The sequence below is a fragment of the Mustela erminea genome, chromosome 6 (assembly GCF_009829155.1).
Source record: "Mustela erminea isolate mMusErm1 chromosome 6, mMusErm1.Pri, whole genome shotgun sequence".
Lineage (NCBI taxonomy): Eukaryota > Metazoa > Chordata > Mammalia > Carnivora > Mustelidae > Mustela > Mustela erminea.
In genome coordinates, this window is record NC_045619.1 from 116,401,229 (window position 1) to 116,419,637 (window position 18,409).

The 18,409-nt window shown below is 40.9% G+C and overlaps 2 protein-coding genes across 6 annotated transcripts in view; both read left to right on the forward strand.

Moving 5' to 3' along the window:
- Positions 1-18,409, forward strand: part of DHTKD1 (dehydrogenase E1 and transketolase domain containing 1) — a 59,944-nt gene that overhangs the window by 40,809 nt on the left and 726 nt on the right. For 3 of the 4 annotated variants that reach the window (XM_032349398.1, XM_032349400.1, XM_032349401.1), the window contains 5 exons: positions 712-876; positions 8,398-8,480; positions 8,814-8,983; positions 10,609-10,694; positions 11,509-13,079. In XM_032349398.1, coding sequence (XP_032205289.1) covers positions 712-876; positions 8,398-8,480; positions 8,814-8,983; positions 10,609-10,694; positions 11,509-11,610 — 606 coding nt within the window. In that variant the 3' untranslated portion in view covers positions 11,611-13,079. Of the gene's footprint in view, positions 1-711; positions 877-8,397; positions 8,481-8,813; positions 8,984-10,608; positions 10,695-11,508; positions 13,080-18,409 lie in introns of those variants that run through there. The other variant, XR_004287125.1, reaches the window with a different exon arrangement.
- Positions 16,866-18,409, forward strand: part of SEC61A2 (SEC61 translocon subunit alpha 2) — a 28,096-nt gene continuing 26,552 nt past the window's right edge. The window contains exon 1 of one of the 2 annotated variants that reach the window (XM_032349403.1): positions 16,866-17,005. In XM_032349403.1, coding sequence (XP_032205294.1) covers positions 16,999-17,005 — 7 coding nt within the window. In that variant the 5' untranslated portion in view covers positions 16,866-16,998. The remainder of the gene's footprint in view (positions 17,006-18,409) is intronic. The other variant, XM_032349402.1, reaches the window with a different exon arrangement.

Consider the following 18,409-nt stretch of genomic DNA (forward strand, 5'->3'; position numbering starts at 1 on the left):
GTATTTTTATAAAATGATTCATGATCACCAAAAAAATTTTAAATAACCACCCAGAAATAACCATTGTTATTCATTGGTAAGGAGCAATACCTACTTCTTTTTCTGCATATGGCAGAATATGCAGGAAAATATTAGGATATTTTATTATGAAAATTTTCGAACATACAGAAGTTAGAAGATTTTCCAGTGAATGTTCATAGGCCGGCCCCTTAGAGTGTACCATTAATATTTTATTCTACAGTACTGGTTTATCACAACTACTCATTATCATCCTTCTGTCTCTAAACCTGTATTATCTTCTGATGCATTTCAGAGTAAATGGAGACACCTGTACACATCCACTTAGTATGGGAATATCATTAGTCATTTTGGCATATGCGCCGATAAAATACACAACTAGATGATAGGTCAGTAGAAAGATAGACAGAACAGTAGATAGATGCATAGTTATATTGGTAGATGAAAATGCAGAAAAATGATTTTATAAAAATTAGGATACAGAAATAAATGGCAGGTAAATTAAAGATGACGTGTGATGCAAACAGAAAGGTACATTTTGGGAAAGAAATTATAGGATATGTACACACCTGTGCAGAAGATATGGTTTGGAAGTTGTCAGATACAGACATGTTTCCCTTAGGACAGCCTGGGTCCTTGTGATTGAATGAGATGATCTGAACATTTGCTCCTTTCTTCCATTTTTTCCCTCAGATGTGTGACAGTGTTGAAGAGGGTGTAGATGGAGACACGGTAAACATGTTTGTGACACACCCGACCACCCCTGCACAGTATTTCCACCTGCTCAGGAGACAGATGGTTCGGAACTTCCGAAAACCCCTCATCGTTGCTTCTCCGAAGATGTTACTCAGGTTCCCTGTAAGTAGAAAAAACTAGTTAGTAAGCATTTCTCCTTTTGTCATTAAAAAAAAAATTATTTAAAGTTAAGCTCGTTAACATAAAGTGTATTATTACTTTCGGGTAGAATTCAGTGACTCATCAGTTGTGTATAATACCCAGTGCTTATTACATCACGTGCCCTCGTTAGTGCCCATCACCCAGTAACTCCAGCCCCTCAACCCATCTCTCCTCTGGCAACCCTCAGTTTGTTTCCTACAGTTAAGAGTCTCTTATGGTTGGCCTTCCTCTCTTGTTTTCATCTTATTTTTCCTTCCCTTCCCCTATGTTCCATCTGTTTTGATTCTTAAATTCCACATATGAGTGAAATCATATGGTATTTGTCTTTCTCTGACTGACTTGTTTCACTTAGCATAATACCCTCTAGTTCTGTCCGCATTGTTGCAAATGGCAAGATTTCATTATTTTTGATGGCTGAGTAACATTCCATTGTGTATAAATATACCACATCTTTATCCATTCATCGGTCGATGGACATCTGGGCTCTTTGCCCAGTTTGGCTATTGTAGACATTACTGCTATAAACATTTGGGTGGATGTGCCCCTTCAAATCACTATTTTTGTATCTTTTTGATGAATACCCCTAATAGTGCTGGATCTGAGGGTAGTTCTGTTTTTAACTTTTTGAGGAAATTGTTTTCCACAGTTTGCATTCCCACCAACAGCTGGAAAAGGTTCCCCCTTTTCCACATCCTCACCAACATCTCTTGTTTCTTGAGTGGTTAATTTTAGCCATTCTGGTGAGTGAGGTAGTATCTCATTGTGGTTTTGATTTGTGTTTCCCTGATGATAAGTGGCGTTGAGCATGTTTTCATGTGTTTGTTGGCCATTTGTATGTCTTCTTTGGGGAAATGTCTATTCATGTCTTTTGCCCATTTCTTGACTGGATTTTTTTTGTTTTTTGGGCATTGTGTTTGATGAGCTCTTTATAGATTTTGGATACTAGTCATTTGTCTGATAATCTACTTCTGTAAGTTGCCTTTTAGTTTTGTTGATAGTTTCCTTTCCTTTTTATCTTGATGAAGTCCCAATAATTATTTTTGGTTTTGTTTCCCTTGCCTCTGGAGACATGTCTAGTAAGAATTTGCTGCTTCTGAGGTCAAAGGATTTTGAAAGACCATTTAGGTCTTTCATCTGTTTTGAATTTATTTTTGTGTATGGTGTAACAAAGTGGTCCAGTTTCATTCTTCTGAATGTTGTTGTTGTCCAATTTTCCCAGCACTGTTTGTTGAAGGGACTTTTTTCTGTTGGATATATATATATATATATATATATATTTTTTTTTTTTCTTAATGTATTTGTCAGAAACAAAAAAAGCACATGCAGGGGGAGTGGTAGGCAGAGATAGAAGCAGGCTCCTTGATGAGCAAGGAGCCCCGTGTGGGACTCGGTCCCAGGACACTGGGATCATGACCTGAGCCAAAGGCAGACACTTAACTGACTCAGCCACCCAGGCGTCCCATCCATTGGATATTCTTTCCTGCTTTGTCGAAGATGAGTTGACCATATAGTTGAGGGTTCATTTCTGGTTCTCTATTCTGTTCCATTGATCTGTTTATTGTTTTTGTGTCAGTACCATACTGTCTTGCTGATTATAGCTTCATAATAAAGCTTAAAGTCCAGAATTGTGAGCTCCCAGCTTTGATTCTTTTTCAACATTACTTTGGATTTTTGGGGTCTTTTCTGGTTCCATACAAATTTCAGAATTGTTTGTTCTAGCTCTGTGAAAAATGCTGGTGGTATTTTGATAAGGATTGCATTGAATGTGTAAATTGCTGTGGATAGTATAGACATTTTTTTAAAAAAAGATTTTATTTCAGACACAGAGAGAGTGAGAGAGAGCAAGAGCTTGGGCAGGGGGTGGGGGGAAGGAACGGGAGAAGCAGACTCTCTGCTGAGCAGGGAGCCCAACATGGGGCTTGATCCCAGGACCCTGGAATCATGACCTGAACAAAAGGCAGATGCTTAACTCACTGAGCCAGCTAGGCACCCCAGGTAGTGTCGACATTTTAGCAATATTTGTTTTTCTAATCCATGAGCATGGAATGTTTTCCCATTTCTTTGTGTCTTTCTCTATTTCTTTCATAAGTGTTCTATGGTTTTGAGAGTACAAATCTTTTACCTATTTGGTTAGGTTTATTCCTAGGTATCTTATGGTTTTTGGTGCAATTGTAAATGGGACTGATTCCTTGATTTCTCTTTCTACTGCTTCATTGTTTGTGTATAGAAATGCAACAGACTTCTGTGTGTTGATTTTATATACTATGACTTAGCTGAATTCCTGTAGCAATTTTTTGGTGGAATCTTCTGGGTTTTCTACATCGAGTATCATGTCATCTGTGAAGAGTAGAGTTTGAATTCTTCTTTGCCAGTTCAGATGCCTTTTACTTCTTTTTGTTGTCTGATTGCTGGGCAGGGGCTTCTAGTTCTATGTCAATAACAGTGGTGAGAGTGGACATCTCTGTTGCATTCCTGACCTTAGAGGAAAAGCTCTCAGGTTTTCCCTGTTGGGAATGATATTTGCTGCGGGTCTTCCCTATATGGCCTTTATCATGTTTGAGATATGTTCCCTCTATTCCTACTTTGTTGAGAGTTTTTAATCAAGAAAGGGTGCTGTATTTTGCCAAATGCTTTCTCTGCATCTATTGAGAAGATCGTATAGTTCTTATCCTTTCTTTCATTAATGTAGAATATCACATTGATTGATTTGCAGATATTGAACCACCGCCCCTGCAGCCTAGAAATACATCATACCTTGGCGTGGTGAATAATCGTTTTAATGTTGGATCCAATTAGCTAGTATCTTGTTGAGAATTTTTGCATCCATGTTCATCAGGGGTATTGGTCTATAATGTCCTTTTGTCATTTTTGTACATACTTGCTTCTATTTTCTGTATCTTATTTATTTATTTAGGGCCTTTATTTATTTTATGAGACCATAACGCAAGCTGAAGGCAGAGGATTAACCTCTGAACCACCCAGGCACCCCTTTTTTTGGCTTTTCAAATTGAAATTTTAATTCCAGTTAACATGCAGTGTTATGTAAGTTTCAGGTGTATAATATGGTGCTTCAACACTTCCATACACACTTGGTTCTCATCACGACAAGAGCACTCACTCCTTAATCCCCTTTACCTGTTTCACCTGTTTCCTGCCCTGCCACCCTGGCCCCCTACACTCTGCAAACCCACACATCCCCTTGTGTCTAATTATATTTAAACAGAAACGTCTTTTTGGTTTTAGTTGACCTAACTGCTTTCTCTCTTTAAAAAAAAAAAAAAAACTTTCTGGAATAACTTGGACTATAGGGAGCACTCCATCTCACTGTGAGCAGAAATAATTTTTTTTTTGAAGATTTTATTTATTTTATTTGACAGAGAGAGATCACAAATAGGCAGAGAGGCAGGCAGAGAGAGAGAGGAGGAAGCAGGCTCCCTGCTGAGCAGAGAGCCCGATGTGGGGCTCAATCCCAGGACCCTGGGATCACGACCTGAGCCGAAGGCAGAGGCTTTAACCCACTGAGCCACCCAGGCGCCCAAGCAGAAATAATTTTTTAGAAAAAGTTTATTTAAAGTGCAGGTAGTTTTCAGTACCAGTATTCTTCTTTTATCTGTGGGGAATACATTCCAAGACTCCCATCGGATGCCTGAGGTTGCAGATAGTACTAAACGCTGTACCCACTATGTCTTTTCCTATACACACGTACCTATCATAAATTTTAATTTATAAATTAAACACAGTATTAGCTTAACAAGAACTAAATAAAATATAAGAATTATGATTATATATTATAAAAGAAGTTATGTGAATATGGTCTTTTTTATTTTTTATTTATTTTTTATTTTTATTTATTTATTTTTTAAAGATTTTATTTATTTATTTGACAGACAGAGATCACAAGTAGGCAGAGAGGCAGGCAGAGAGAGAGAGGAGGAAGCAGGCTCCCTGCAGAGCAGACAGCCTGATGTGGGACTCAATCCCAGAACCCTGGGATCATGACCCAAGCCAAAGGCAGAGGCTTTAACCCACTGAGCCACCCAGGTGCCCCCAATATGGTCTTTTTAAAAAATACCTTGTTGTGATGTACTCACCCTTCTTGTGATGGAGCAAGATGATAAAATGTGTACATAATGAGAGGAAGTAGGTGAATGACGTAGGCATGGTGACAGCATGATGCTACTAGAGACCTTCTGACCACATGTCAGGAGGAAGAGCATCTGCTTCTTGACCTAGGTTGACTGTACGTAACACAAACCATTGAAAGCAAAACCAGAGAAAACCAAGTCTAATGTACTATATTAGAGTAGCAAGTTGGGAATGCCAAGTATTTTGATGAAAACCAGTGGTGATATTCATTGGCTTACTGAGATTTTTTTCTGCTAAATGATTTACCAGTGGATAGACTCCTGTTTCAAACATTACAACAATATAGCTTATTGCTATAACATTTAAAGGGGTACATATATTTTCTCTCTCTCCTGTTCTCTCTCAAATAAGTAAATAAAATCTTTAGAAAAGAAGAAAAGGAACATTTTGTCTGGGTTCACCTGAACTGGGTGTTAAGCACACAATATGTTTTTTATTTTATTTTAAATTTAAATTTATTTTTATTTTTATTTTTTTGTGTGAGAGAGAGGAAGGGAGGGAAAGGGATTGCACATGAGCTGGAGAGGGAAGAGCAGAGGGAAAGGGAGAGAATCCTAAGTCGGCTCCACGCTCACTGTAGAGCTGTACAGACAAGAGGCTCCATCTCACCACCCTGAGGTCATGACCTGAGGCGAAATCAAGAGTCAGACGCTTAACCGACTGAGCTACCCAGGCGCCCCCCCCCAATATATTTTTTAAATCACAAAAATATGCAGAGTTCAAGATAATAAATATTGCTAAGCATCTATTTATCCCATCTGCGAGCATTTTTTCTGGTCTTATATGAGAGTCTTAATTAGGATTAAGGTTCAAAAAACCTTGGTACTTACTCGGATGCTAGGCAAAGGAGGTAAAAGAAGTCATTTAGGATTTGGCTCTTCAAGACTATCCTGTGCTTCTCACGAAGGCTCGAGAATGTATATTTGGAATTGAGGGGTGTTGAGGATAGCAGTTGAGTGATTTGCCTCTAGTGGAGGTCAGCATCCACATGAGCCCAGAGTGGGTGCCGCCTCAAATTCCGCCCTCTGTGCCCCTCCACTGCCTCTCCCTGGTGCTGACCCCGGGGGTCAGTACTGTGGAAATGTACTTCCCCTTCTTACACCGATGGCATGGTTTGTGTGTTTGATCCCTTCATTCTCATTTGCTCCCCTGACTGTGCCTTGAAGAACCTTGCACATTGTGAGATGGCTTCCTGGGTCTCGCAGCATGAGAGGACATTCAGGAATAATGAGTACCATCCCTTTAACACGTGTTTCTCATGGGGGTATTTGGACACAGATGTTTTGAAGCAGCAGTGTTAAAGGGGCCGAGTCATAATGCAGATTACTATAGTTTATTTCTAAGAAAAATATTTGTCTGGGATTCTTGACCCAGTTTTCATTATACCCCTAAGGGTGTCACATGCTCCCTCAATCATTACTATAATGGCATGTAATCACATTAAGTATAATATATGTATATTACTAAGTATTGAGTGAACAATTAGAAATTCTATTGAGAATTTTTTTGCTGTTTCTAATGAGAAAGAGAGTTCACATTCTGGCCCCAATAGTCCACTCCTCTCTCATGTCTAATATATAACTTACCAAATAAGTGAGGCCTTGCTCTGGAACCTTGAAAATATCAACAGCTAGGGGCACCTGGGTGGCTGTGATGGGTAGGTGTCTGACTCTTAATTTTGAGTTAGGTCAAGATCTCAGGGTCATGAGATGAAGCCCTGAGAGCTTAAGATTCTCTCTCTCCCTCCGTCTCTCTGCTTACACACTCTCTCTCTCAAAAAAAAAAAAAAAAATATATATATATATATATACATATATATATATATATATATATTTTCAACAGCTATCCTATAGATTTTTTAAAAGATTTTATTTTTATTTACTTATTTGACAGAGAGAGAATGAGATCACAAGTAGGCAGAGGGCAGGCGGGGGGAGGGGGGAAGCAGGCTCCCCGCGGAGCAGAGAGCATGATGTGGGGCTGGATCCCAGGAACCTGGGATCATGACTGAGCCGAAGGCAGGGGCTTTAACCCACTGAGCCACCCAGGTGCCCCTATCCTATAGATTTTTAAGAGAAAAACTATTAAGTAGCTAAATATCTTCATTAAACATCTCAGTCCTTCTATTAACTGAAAGTGAGTACCACCATTATTGAAGTCTGATTTCTTCCTGAAAATTAGATTATTGGTACAAGTGATCTAGCAGAACAGAAGTCCACCCTTTCTTTCCAAGGTGTATTCAGAGATGACTTGCCATATGACAAATATGACTCAGGGCTATAAGAAGTTTGTCTGACATGTGGTACCTAAATTCCACCCAAATTTCCCACCCAGCTCTGAATTCCAGTTCCTTTTTTTTTTTTTTTTTTTTTTTTGCCTTAGTGAGTTCTACACCTCCATGTGGGGCTTGAACTGACACCAAGATCAAGATCAAGAGTCACTTGCTCCACTAACTGAGCTAGCCAGGCGCCCCTCCAGCTCCTTTGGATTCCTACCCTAGGAAGTGGGAGCTGACCAAGGGTTCAGGATGGAGAAAAATGGCTTCTATCATACATTATTTAGCAATAAGAATAAGTAAAAAATAAGAATAAAATAAATATATGATATATAATAAAATATATATCTATATATAATAGGTAACATAAATTATGTAGACATATAGATAATGTATAATGTATAAAGTATATATTTTTATTTCATTCTCTTAGTTAATATTAATTTTTTAGGGTATACTACAATATTCCCCATCAGCATGGCTGCCCATCAGTGGACCAATCAAGATGTATTCCCATTTGAGAATAGATTATAGGGCAGTGAACTAGGGTTGTCTATGTGCTAAGTTCTTTGCAACAGGTACTTATTTAAATTGAGTTCATTAATAAAATTTCTTTTCATCACAGAAATATTAATGTATTGTTCCTTCTTGTTCTGACTCATTAGGTTTCACGTATAAATTATAGTCAAAATCCTAGAGACAGAAATCCTTGTCCTAGTTTAGCTGTTTTTGTTCACAAATGTCATTTCTGATTCCAACAAACCAAAGTGTATTTTTACTGAGACAAAAAGTGGGATCAAACTGAAATTTTGATTCTAAAAGTCTTGTTTCAGTATTGCACAAAAGGCAATCTTACATAACCTGGAAAAAGTAATTTTATTCTGAAATACACACAATTGGTATTTTTTTGAAAGATACTGTGTTTACTAGGGCATATGTTTATATATATGAGTCCGAGGAGGAAAGTTTGATGTTATTTCTTGGTAAAGATCCCTTGAAAGTGCAAGCATCTTCAGCTCCTTTCTTCGGTTGATAGTTGTGTGGCTTTTTACCCTCCTTAGGCCGCTGTGTCAACTCTTCAAGAAATGGCGCCAGGAACAACATTCAAGCCGGTCATTGGCGATTCATCTGTGGATCCCAAAAAGTAATTTGCTGTGTATCTCTGTTTTCATACTCTGCAGTAGAATTTTAATTAATGGGAAAACTAGTTCACGTTAGGGAACCCAGAGGGACCCAAATCTCCTCTATCCTGATAGAAGTCCTCTGCCCCCATGGGGCGGGAGTCAGAGTTTGCATGGAACGTGGAGCTTCAGAGGCGTGTGTTGCTGAGGAAGGCCACAGGGCACTGTGTGTCACTGAACCCAACTACAGAGCCCCCCACTGCTTCCATAATGAAGCATTTTCATCAACGCAATCTCCTCTTTCTTTTGATACAATTCTCTTAGCTGTTTCTCCTCTACCCCATTCTACCCAACAGGGTCAAGAGGCTAGTGTTCTGCTGTGGCAAACATTTCTATGCCCTGCTGAAGCAAAGAGAATCCTTAGAGGCCAAGAAGCATGACTTTGCCATCATCCGATTAGAGGAACTCTGCCCTTTCCCACTGGATTCGTTACAGCAAGAGATGAGCAAATACAAACACGTTAAAGGTGCAGCATTATTCTTGGTGGGGTTCTTTGGGTTTTAGATACCTAAAACCTATTCCAACGTCTCATGTGGAAAGGGATTCTGGGGCAGTGAGAGTCCTTAAAGGATTGAATCTTTTGGAATTTGGAAAAATGGGGAAAAAAAAATACTGCTAGAGCCAATGTTTCCTTGTCTTTTATGGTGTCCCTTTCAGTAACCCACCTCCTTCTCTCACTTTAAGATGTGTCGTTTCTTGACACGTTGGAAGTAATCAGTGCTATACTATTGCTTAGGATAAATGTAACTGTAAAAGGCAAGTCTTTACAACAAGTGGGGCTTCAGTAATTAGACATCTGTATGTACTGGGTACGGACATTAACTCAGGATCACAGATCTAAATGTAAAACATAAAACTCTAAAACTTCTAGGAGAAAATCTCCATGACCTTTGGCTAGGCAAAAGATCTGAATGAAAGAATGGGAGGATAAATAACTACTTAAAATGATGCTTGACAGGGGCGCCTGGGTGGCTCAGTGGGTTAAGCCGCTGCCTTTGGCTCAGGTCATGATCTCAGGGTCCTGGGATCGAGCCCCGCATCGGGCTCTCTGCTCAGCGGGGAGCCTGCTTTCTCCTCTCTCTCTCTGCCTGCCTCTCTGCCTACTTGTGATCTCTCTCTCTGTCATATAAATAAATAAATAATCTTTAAAAAAAAAAAAAGATGCTTGACATAATTAGTGATAAGGGAAACGCAAATGAAACCCAAAGGAGATACGGCTGCACCCCTGTCAGAATAGCTAAAATGAAAACAAAACAGTAAGTTGGCGATACCGAGAGCTGATGAGGAATGGAAAGTGGTACAGCCACCCTGGAAAATAGTTAGTTCCAACACACAGTTGCCAGTCTACTCGGAGGTATTTGCCCAAGAGAAATGACAGTGTGTTCACAGAAAAATGTCTACCACAGCTTCATTCATAATTGTCCCAAACTGGAAACCACCAGGATGGCCTTGAACCTGTGGATAAATAAACAAGGATGTAAGGTACATCCTTGCAATATCATACTACTCAACAATAAAAGAGAGTAAACTATGGCTTTGGGATTTTGCTAGTTCAGGGCAGCCAGAACCAAAGCTTCCATAGTATAATTCCATTTATCTGATGTTCTGGAAAAGGCAAAACCATAGGGAGAAGAGAACCTCAGTGGTTGCCAGAGGCTGGTGCCATAGGAGGAGTTGCCTTCAAAGGGCAAGATGAGGGAATTTTGGGGGTTGATAGAATTGTTCTGTATCATGAGTGAGGTGCTTGATACATGACTATCATTTACCAAAATACAAAACAAAACAAACAAAAAACAAACCACACCATGCCATATTGGAAAGGCATAAATTTACTTGAAGAAAGCTAGCTATACATACATACACACTGTATATGTACATATGTGTGTGTATATGGCTATAAGGTATCTATGTATGTACACATGCACTGTGTGTATACATATATACACACATTCTATATATATATATTCTATATATATTGATATATAAAAACTATATATATTTTTATATATTCTACATATAGAATGTGTGTGTGTGTGTGTGTGTTACTGTAGGTTTACCTGGAGTATTGAAATGAACTTTCTTCTCCTATAGATTTTATTTGGAGTCAGGAGGAGCCTCAGAACATGGGACCATGGTGCTTTGTTTCTCCAAGGTTTGAAAAGCAGCTGGCCTGCAAGGTAATAGCTTTCCCTCTTACAGTGTTTTATGTATGTGTGTTATTTCTCCTGGAGTGCCAGTAAATGGGTTTATCCCCCATTAGCAGTCCAGTCCTTTTAAAGAGAAACTAAACTATAAAACCTAACTTAGACTGTTTTTTTTTTTGGGGAATGAAATGCTGAATGTTTATCAAGATATATATATGTGTATGTGCTAGTACGATGTAAGAAAAAGTGATTATACTTAAAGTAAAAGCCCTTACCTGTCAGCTACCTTACCCCTAGTCTTGTCCTAAAGGTCACAATCCAGGCCCTGGGGGAGCAGGGTGATGAGTGGGCTTGTATTACAGTAATGGAGAACAGATGCCCTCTAATGCTTGTTCTCGGCTCTTCCACATGGCTGGGGTCCATCAAAGGCCAAGTTCTTACTGCTTAGACTGTCAGGAGGGAAGAACAATGAGAAGAGCAAATGGGCTTCTGTTCCTCTTCCTATTCTTCTTCAATTAGAACTCACTTCACACATTTGTTACTAGTTTGTGGGGTCAAGTCATTGTCATTGTTCTAATTTAGGAAACTCTACTGCTAAAACCAACTAATAGTTACTGAAGAATACGACCAATTCAAGAATTGATCTCCCCTGATGGTGCCTGGGATTTAGTTTTTAGTTGTGACCTGTATCTCCTTCCAGTCTATTCTAGGTGACCCATTATTTTTCCATAAAAGGTGATTTGTGGTTAAACAAGCTAAAAGAAAGGCATGCCCTGCCTCGGGAGAATAAAGCCGGGCTCTGATCAGGTCAGCAGGTCATTTTATTTCTTTTCTGCTCTCATCATAGCTCCGTCTTGTGAGTCGACCCCCTTTGCCAGCCCCTGCTGTAGGAATTGGCACCCTTCACCTGCAGCAGCATGAAGATGTCCTCACCAAGACCTTTGCTTGATGGTGTCCTTTGAAACAGTGTTACTTCCTTTTAAGAAAACAAGCATGAAAAGAAAAGCCGGCTCCTTTGCTCTCTTCTTCCATTAGGCAACATGAAAAGTCTGTGTTCCTCTAAGACGTTGGGATTGATGAGGAACATTTAATTGGAATACACAGAGTATCCAAGGGAATTATCCATCGATCCATGAACCTGATGAGTCACCTTAATCCTTGAAGGTACAGCAGTGTTCTGTTTTGGTTAGATCTGAGTGAGCTGTAGAACCAGTGCCTTACCCAGACTTTTTCAGACCATGTTTTCCAATTAACTATATATGCCCAGGAAAGTCTCTTTAATTTGAATTTACAGAATTTACCTGCAGATCACCTGGACATGACTTCTCAATTTGCTTGGTGCGTGTCACTTTCATTAATTTTGCCATTCTTTATTCAGAGTCCTGTGACTACCAGTATTTTCATTTTATGTGATCTCAGGGGCTGCTTTCCAGCCACGGTGAGAAGTGTTTCACCAAATGCTGGAGCAAAGCTATGCTAGTCCTGATGGATGTTCTTCAGAAGAACTGTTTTCACCCACTGACCTTAAATATCCATCCCATTACAAAGGACTCGGGATGTATCATCTTTCTGCACAGTATTATTAAGGAGTTTTAGCTACAATGAAATTGTTTATCATCTTATCTTTTTTCCCCCTAAATTCTTATTGCAGTGATATCTTAATATTTTTGATTGGCTTTCGGTGTCTGATACGGGGATTTCAGCTCCTGGTTAGTCAGTTTTGCTGCTAAAAGGGTATGAAGAAGTGATGTTCGTTTGTGGTGTTTAAGGAGCATTTTAACTTTAACGCTGAAAACTTCCAAGCACCAGGTTCTTAGGGGTTTACGGAGATCACCAGCCCATTGCATTACCTCTGAAACTTCACGGAAGCTTAACTACAGAGCAGCAAGCTGTGTAGCTTAATGTCACTTGGTGCTGCAGGGGCTCTGCCATCTTCCATTCTGGTGCTATGAGAGTTTTTCTTCGAAATAATGGAGGAAGTGCTGGGGCACTGGAATGGCCTCTCCCTTTTTTGGCAACTGGTAAAGTCTTTCACAATCAACATGGTTGTTTGGGCCACAGGAGTAGATTTGCAATTCACATCTTCAGTGTATGCCTTAGTTTGTTGATTTAATATTTCTGTAATATTCACAGCCCTTTGCACCTATATTCAAGCCCTGTGCACCTTAATGCTTCCTTCCTATGTCAAGCCTTATAAATCATGTAACTCGGTGCCATGCATGTAAATCGGTACAAAGTCTATCTAATGAAAACGGTTATCCGTGTTGTATACTGAACTAGAAAGACATGAAAGGCCTGTCATTTTTTTTTAGATCTCTTGGTTTCTTGAGTTAAAAATTCCAAGCTTGGGGTGCCTGGGTGGCTCAGTGGGTTAAGCTGCTGCCTTTGGCTCAGGTCATGATCTCAGGGTCCTGGGATCGAGTCTCGCATCAGGCTCTCTGCTCAGCAGCGAGCCTGCTTCCCTCTCTCTCTCTGCCTGCCTCTCTGCCTACTTGTGATCTCTGTCTGTCAAATAAATAAATAAAATCTTAAAAAAAAAAATTCCAAGCTTGAAGCACAAAATGAGAGGGAAAACTAGGGTTTTTTTGTTTTGTTTTGTTTTTTAGAAGTTTAGATTTCTTCTAATTTCTCTGGTATCTTATTATGTCTTCACCACCATGAGCCATGAAATTGTCTTCTAAAAAAATGTGTCTTGTGTATCTTAACCTTCTTACTCTCAAGCACTGTTGCAACACAGGTCAGCATTTTTAATTACATTGTAGGAAAGGACCAAATCAAATACTCTCATAATAAAGTATGGGATAAAAATATCATAGCAAAATTAATAAAACACCTTTATTGTATTCCCCTGGGAAATTTGATAATGTGATATTTGTATCCCCTTTATATCTATGTTAATTTCATATTCAATGAAGAATAGAGCTCAAATTGGGTATTCATTGAAGAGAAGAATTAACAACCATGAAAAAAATGTTGATTTTGTCTAAAGTGACATATTCTTAGTAAAATAAAATTTTCTTCTTTAAGAACCATTTGCTCCATTTTTGTATATGCATATTATTTAGAAAATATTCTAAAGCGTAACTTCTTTTAGCCTAACTGTATTACTTATGAAGTTTTTTTTTTTAATTCCTTGACTGACAATAGAAATAGTGTCCATTTTACAAAAGCGAGGAAATGCAGTTTAAAGAAATTAGGGGTTCCACAGGAGGGAAGTCACAGATGAGAATCAAGACTTGAATCTTGAGGTTCCAAAAACTTCACCTCCATTTCCCGTGGATATACTTGGATATTTGCTTTTCACCTTCAGCTTCTAAGTTTTGTGTTAAAACCATCACATTTGGGGGAAATTTGGACAAAATGTTTTAAAATCCTCAATATTTACAACCTACTATTAATTCAAATAAACAACTCCTAAATTACTCAGTGGGAGTAGTAACTCATTGTCATGCTTGTATTTAAATCTGATAAAGCAGTCTAAAGCAGACTGTTATTTCCCCATTGCCATTTGCAAAATCAGTTAATCTTAGAAAACTTTTAATAAAAGTATGTTCCTTTAGTGTTATTTCCCTGTGTCTTCTCTGAGTCATGTGGAGAATCAACTATAATTGAACAAAAGTGAGAAATGACCCTCTGAGAGTAGGATAGTATTTCCCCAGTAGTTTATTGGACAGTTACTGCATATATGGTGTTGTTCGGGACATTAGAAATACATGAGAGTAAAATGGAAAATGGGTTGCTATTTGTCCTCAGTGGACTAACTATCTATTTGAGATGACAATGCATTTTACACATAGAGAGATATGTTCTTGTTGAGTGTGCTAAAACAGTGTGGGAGGTCAAGGTAGAGTGATACTGCTGATAGATGTAGATTAATTGGCATATTGTAGTCACACAAGGACAAGTCCTGGGTAGCATGTAGTAGTAGAAAGACTGAAGAATGTTGGAAGGATAATTCACAGCAGTTACCTAACATGTCAGAGCTTATTCCCAGGTTCTTTTACTTGAAACATGGAGCTGTCCCAGAAAGAAGAAGTAAAGAGAAGTGGAGGCAACTCTTCGTCTGTCAATTAGGCTTTCATTTTAGTGCATCTTTATTGAAAGGATATTATATGTGTGAAAATAGCTCACAGTATAGGGCCAAAACTGTGTGTAAGCCAACCATTTGCAAGTCACCATAGGTGATACAAAAATTACGTTTCTGCCATCTAGAAGTTTATGGATAGTAGGGGAGCTTAGAGAAGTATAAAAATGACTAATACAGAGTAGAGTGAGATAAGAATGAAGTCATAGGATGGGAGGTTATAACTCTGGCAAACTTTGTGTTTCCCAAAGTGGCCAGAGCAGTATTTTGCTTCACCTGCCCTTCCAGAACCTTGCCACAACTTCACCTAGAGGCAGAGTCTGTTTTCCCACTCTCTTGAGATTGAACAGGCATTTGTGGCTGCCTCTACCAATATAATGCACTGAAAGTGATGCTGGGTCATTAACAAGAACATTCCCTTGGTACCCAGCGGCCATGTTTTGAGGAAGCCCAGGCAAAATGAAGGGGCCCTGTGGAGATGTTGAAGCTGACAGGCAACCACAAATGCTGGGCTTGTGAGTGAGAGATCCCTCTGCTCATTCAAGTCTCCAGTCTTGGAGCTGTTCCAGATGACCCCAAGTGGAGCAGAGTTCTGTGCATGCCCAGCCTACTTGTGTGTGTGTGTGTGTGTGTGTGTGTGTGTGTGTGTGTTTTCAAAGATAAGGCCTCACACCAGGTAAAGTGGTCAGGACAGATTTTAATCAGCAGTATATTATTGCAGTAGAAAAGAGTCCAGCATGAACTGAACTCAACTTTGATTTGTACAGAGGGGACTGGAAATCTAAAGCAAAAACGACAGAACAAGGAGCAGGTGGGTGGGGCTCAGAGTCAGGAAGTGAAAAAATGACAAAAAGCTTGAAGGAAGAGGGATTTGCCCATGTGACACCACTCTGGGTTTGTTAACTGGTGCTTATGAAAGTTAGGCTCCTACCTTTCACAGAGGCTAGAAGACAGAAGCAGTATCTACAGGTGTTGGAACAAATGGTAAATTCTTCCGGCAGTTTTGAGTTTTCACAGGCAGATTCTTCAAGGGAGGGCTAGGGTCACTTTCAGGATGGAGCTGTTAATCTCTGTTTAAATCTTTATAGGATTGAGTAAAGCTTAGTGAAGAAAGGGCTCACGGGAGCCTGGCTGGAGTTTGGTCAAGGAGAAAATCAACTTTTCTCGGTCTCTCTCACACACACATGAATCACTGATTTTCTTCTTGGATGCAGATGAAGTCTTAGGACAGATCATTGGATTTGGTGGTTATGGGTCATTAGTGAACTTTGAAATAATCTTGTTTCATTAGAAGTTAAAGCAGAAGTTACAGTAGGGGTTTAAAATTGACTTAGGAGAATACATTTGAGGGCCTTCTGTGTGTCAGTCTCGTCCTCTAATTTTCACACCTGTAGTACGTGGCTATTATCCTTATCTTACTGATGTACCTCAGAAAGGTTAATTGCCCAAAGCCATTCAGAAGAAGAGATTAAAATGCAGGCTGATTTCTTTTTCCTTTCTTTCTTTCTTTCTTTTTTTTTTTTAGATTAACATACAATGTATTATTTGCTTCAGGGGTACGGGTTGCAGGCTGATTTCTAAGACTGATTTCCAAGACTGATTTCCCTTATGCCATGCTGTCCAAGAAGGGATAAGGGGGGACAAAACGCGGATCTTCATCTATCAGAGAAGCTGAAGAAGGAGCACACGTAATAGTGGGGAGTTCATAGGCTATTAATTATAGACAGATTATCACAAGATTTTTGACAACTTCCACGAAGTTCCGTTAAGGCAGGAGCAAAACAAAAGGGCTGTTAGGGTCACATTCAGGGATGCAACTCTGGCCCGCGACCCTCGGGCGGCCGCTTTGGCCGGGTCCTGACCCGGGAGGCCTGGACCGGACTAGGAGGTCGAGGAAACGGGTATTGCTTGACAGTGAGCTCAGAGAAGAGCTCAGACAGGATAGAGCCTGGCCGCGGCAATCCTGCCAAGGCTCCTGAACTCGGCTGCAGAGCTGGAGCACGCCCACTGGCGCGCTGGCGGTGACCATGGCAACGCGCGGACGTCCGCCGCGCCGGCTGCCAACTGCCGGGCGCTCGCCGGGGGGGGGCGGGGCCGGGCGGGGCGGGCGAGCGGGTCACGTGGCGCGGGGCGGAGCCTGCGCGGGGCCGGCCAGGAGCTCGTCGGCAGCGGGCGGCGATACCCGAGCCGTGGGACCCGAGCGAAGGCAGTGCCGAGGCCGCCGTGCCCCGCCGGGCCGCCCCAGCCGCCGCCATGGGCAGTGAGTAGCGGCGGCGCAGCACTCGCTGGGCTGCCGGCCTCCACGGGCTGCGGGCGGTGGGGCGGGCGCCCGGCCGGGGTCGCCCAGCCCGGGGGCCAGAGGGAGAGGCGCGGGCCGCGCCGGGCCACTGCGGAGGGCGCGGGCCGGGGGCCTCCTCCGAGGCTCCTTCGGCGGTGCGGCCTTTCCCGAGCCGCCTGCGGGGCCCGGGGCCCGGAGGCCCGGGGTTTGCGCTCGCTAGGTGGCGGGGAGCGGAGGACGGAGAGGGGAAGCCATTGGTTTTGGGGGCGGGGAGTTAGGGAACCGAGCGAAACCTGGACCACTTCTAATTTTTCAGGAGCTTAGGAAGCTCACATTTTTATTTCCAAGTCACCCTTCCTTGGCGCGTTAGTGTTATGAATAAAGCTCTCTGACTCGTTGGATTTTTTTTTTTTTAAAGTGATGCATGCCATGTATTTTAGGGGAGGAAGAAAGTGCGATTGGCAGCATAGCGTTTTCCCTAAAATTTTCATTTCAGTTATTTTCTAGGGTTGACTGAAAACTCACTGTGTGTGAGGTTGTATAAGCCTTAGGGACAAGGCCTTGAATTATGGGGATCTTTGAGGGTTATGTCCTGAACATTCAACGGCCCATGCATTCACGCATATAGCTGTTGCCGATGTTCGTTGGATGAATGGTTAAGTGCAAACCTGAGCGGTGCATCCACTGGCCAACTAGTGAACATTTAGGAAGGAAATAGAGGAGACCCCTGACCTTGAATTTACATTTTAATCGGTGACATTCTGCAACGCAAGAATAGACAAGTGGCCGACAGAAGCATTGCTTGAACAGGAGCTCTCCAACACCAGTGATGGGACAAGGCCAAGAAATCTGGGAGGGTGATTTGGATTGAGGTGGGAAGGAAAGAGGGATAAAGGAGTCTAGGAAGTTTTCTGATGTGGTTGATCATTTGTGTTGCATTAGAGAAGAAAGCTTCTATAATTCACATTTTCCAAATAGTCCAAAATGGCACTTGGGCAACGAGTATCTGCCTCTGGGAATTTCTGAGTTCTGTCAAATGTCAGTGACTGCCATCGTTTTGAGAAGTTTCATGAGAAGATTATATAGTCAGCTTTTAGCTCACTATGAAAGTGTAATTAGTTAGGTCAGTTTTAAAACAATTTCTTGATGTTAGGATACAGACTGCAGTCTCTGTAGAAGATGATGATCATAACTAATAGTGCCTTCTTGTGTTTCTGCACATTACAGACGCTGGCAAAGACTGAGAGAATATCATCTTCATTCTCCAGTTCTTTGGCAGGAATTGACTTAAGCTATGCCAGAATATAGTGTCTATCCTTAAAGAACCTTGGTTTATCTTACTTTGATATGTTATAAGTTGTCTGGAAAAGCCATGCTTTCTCATGA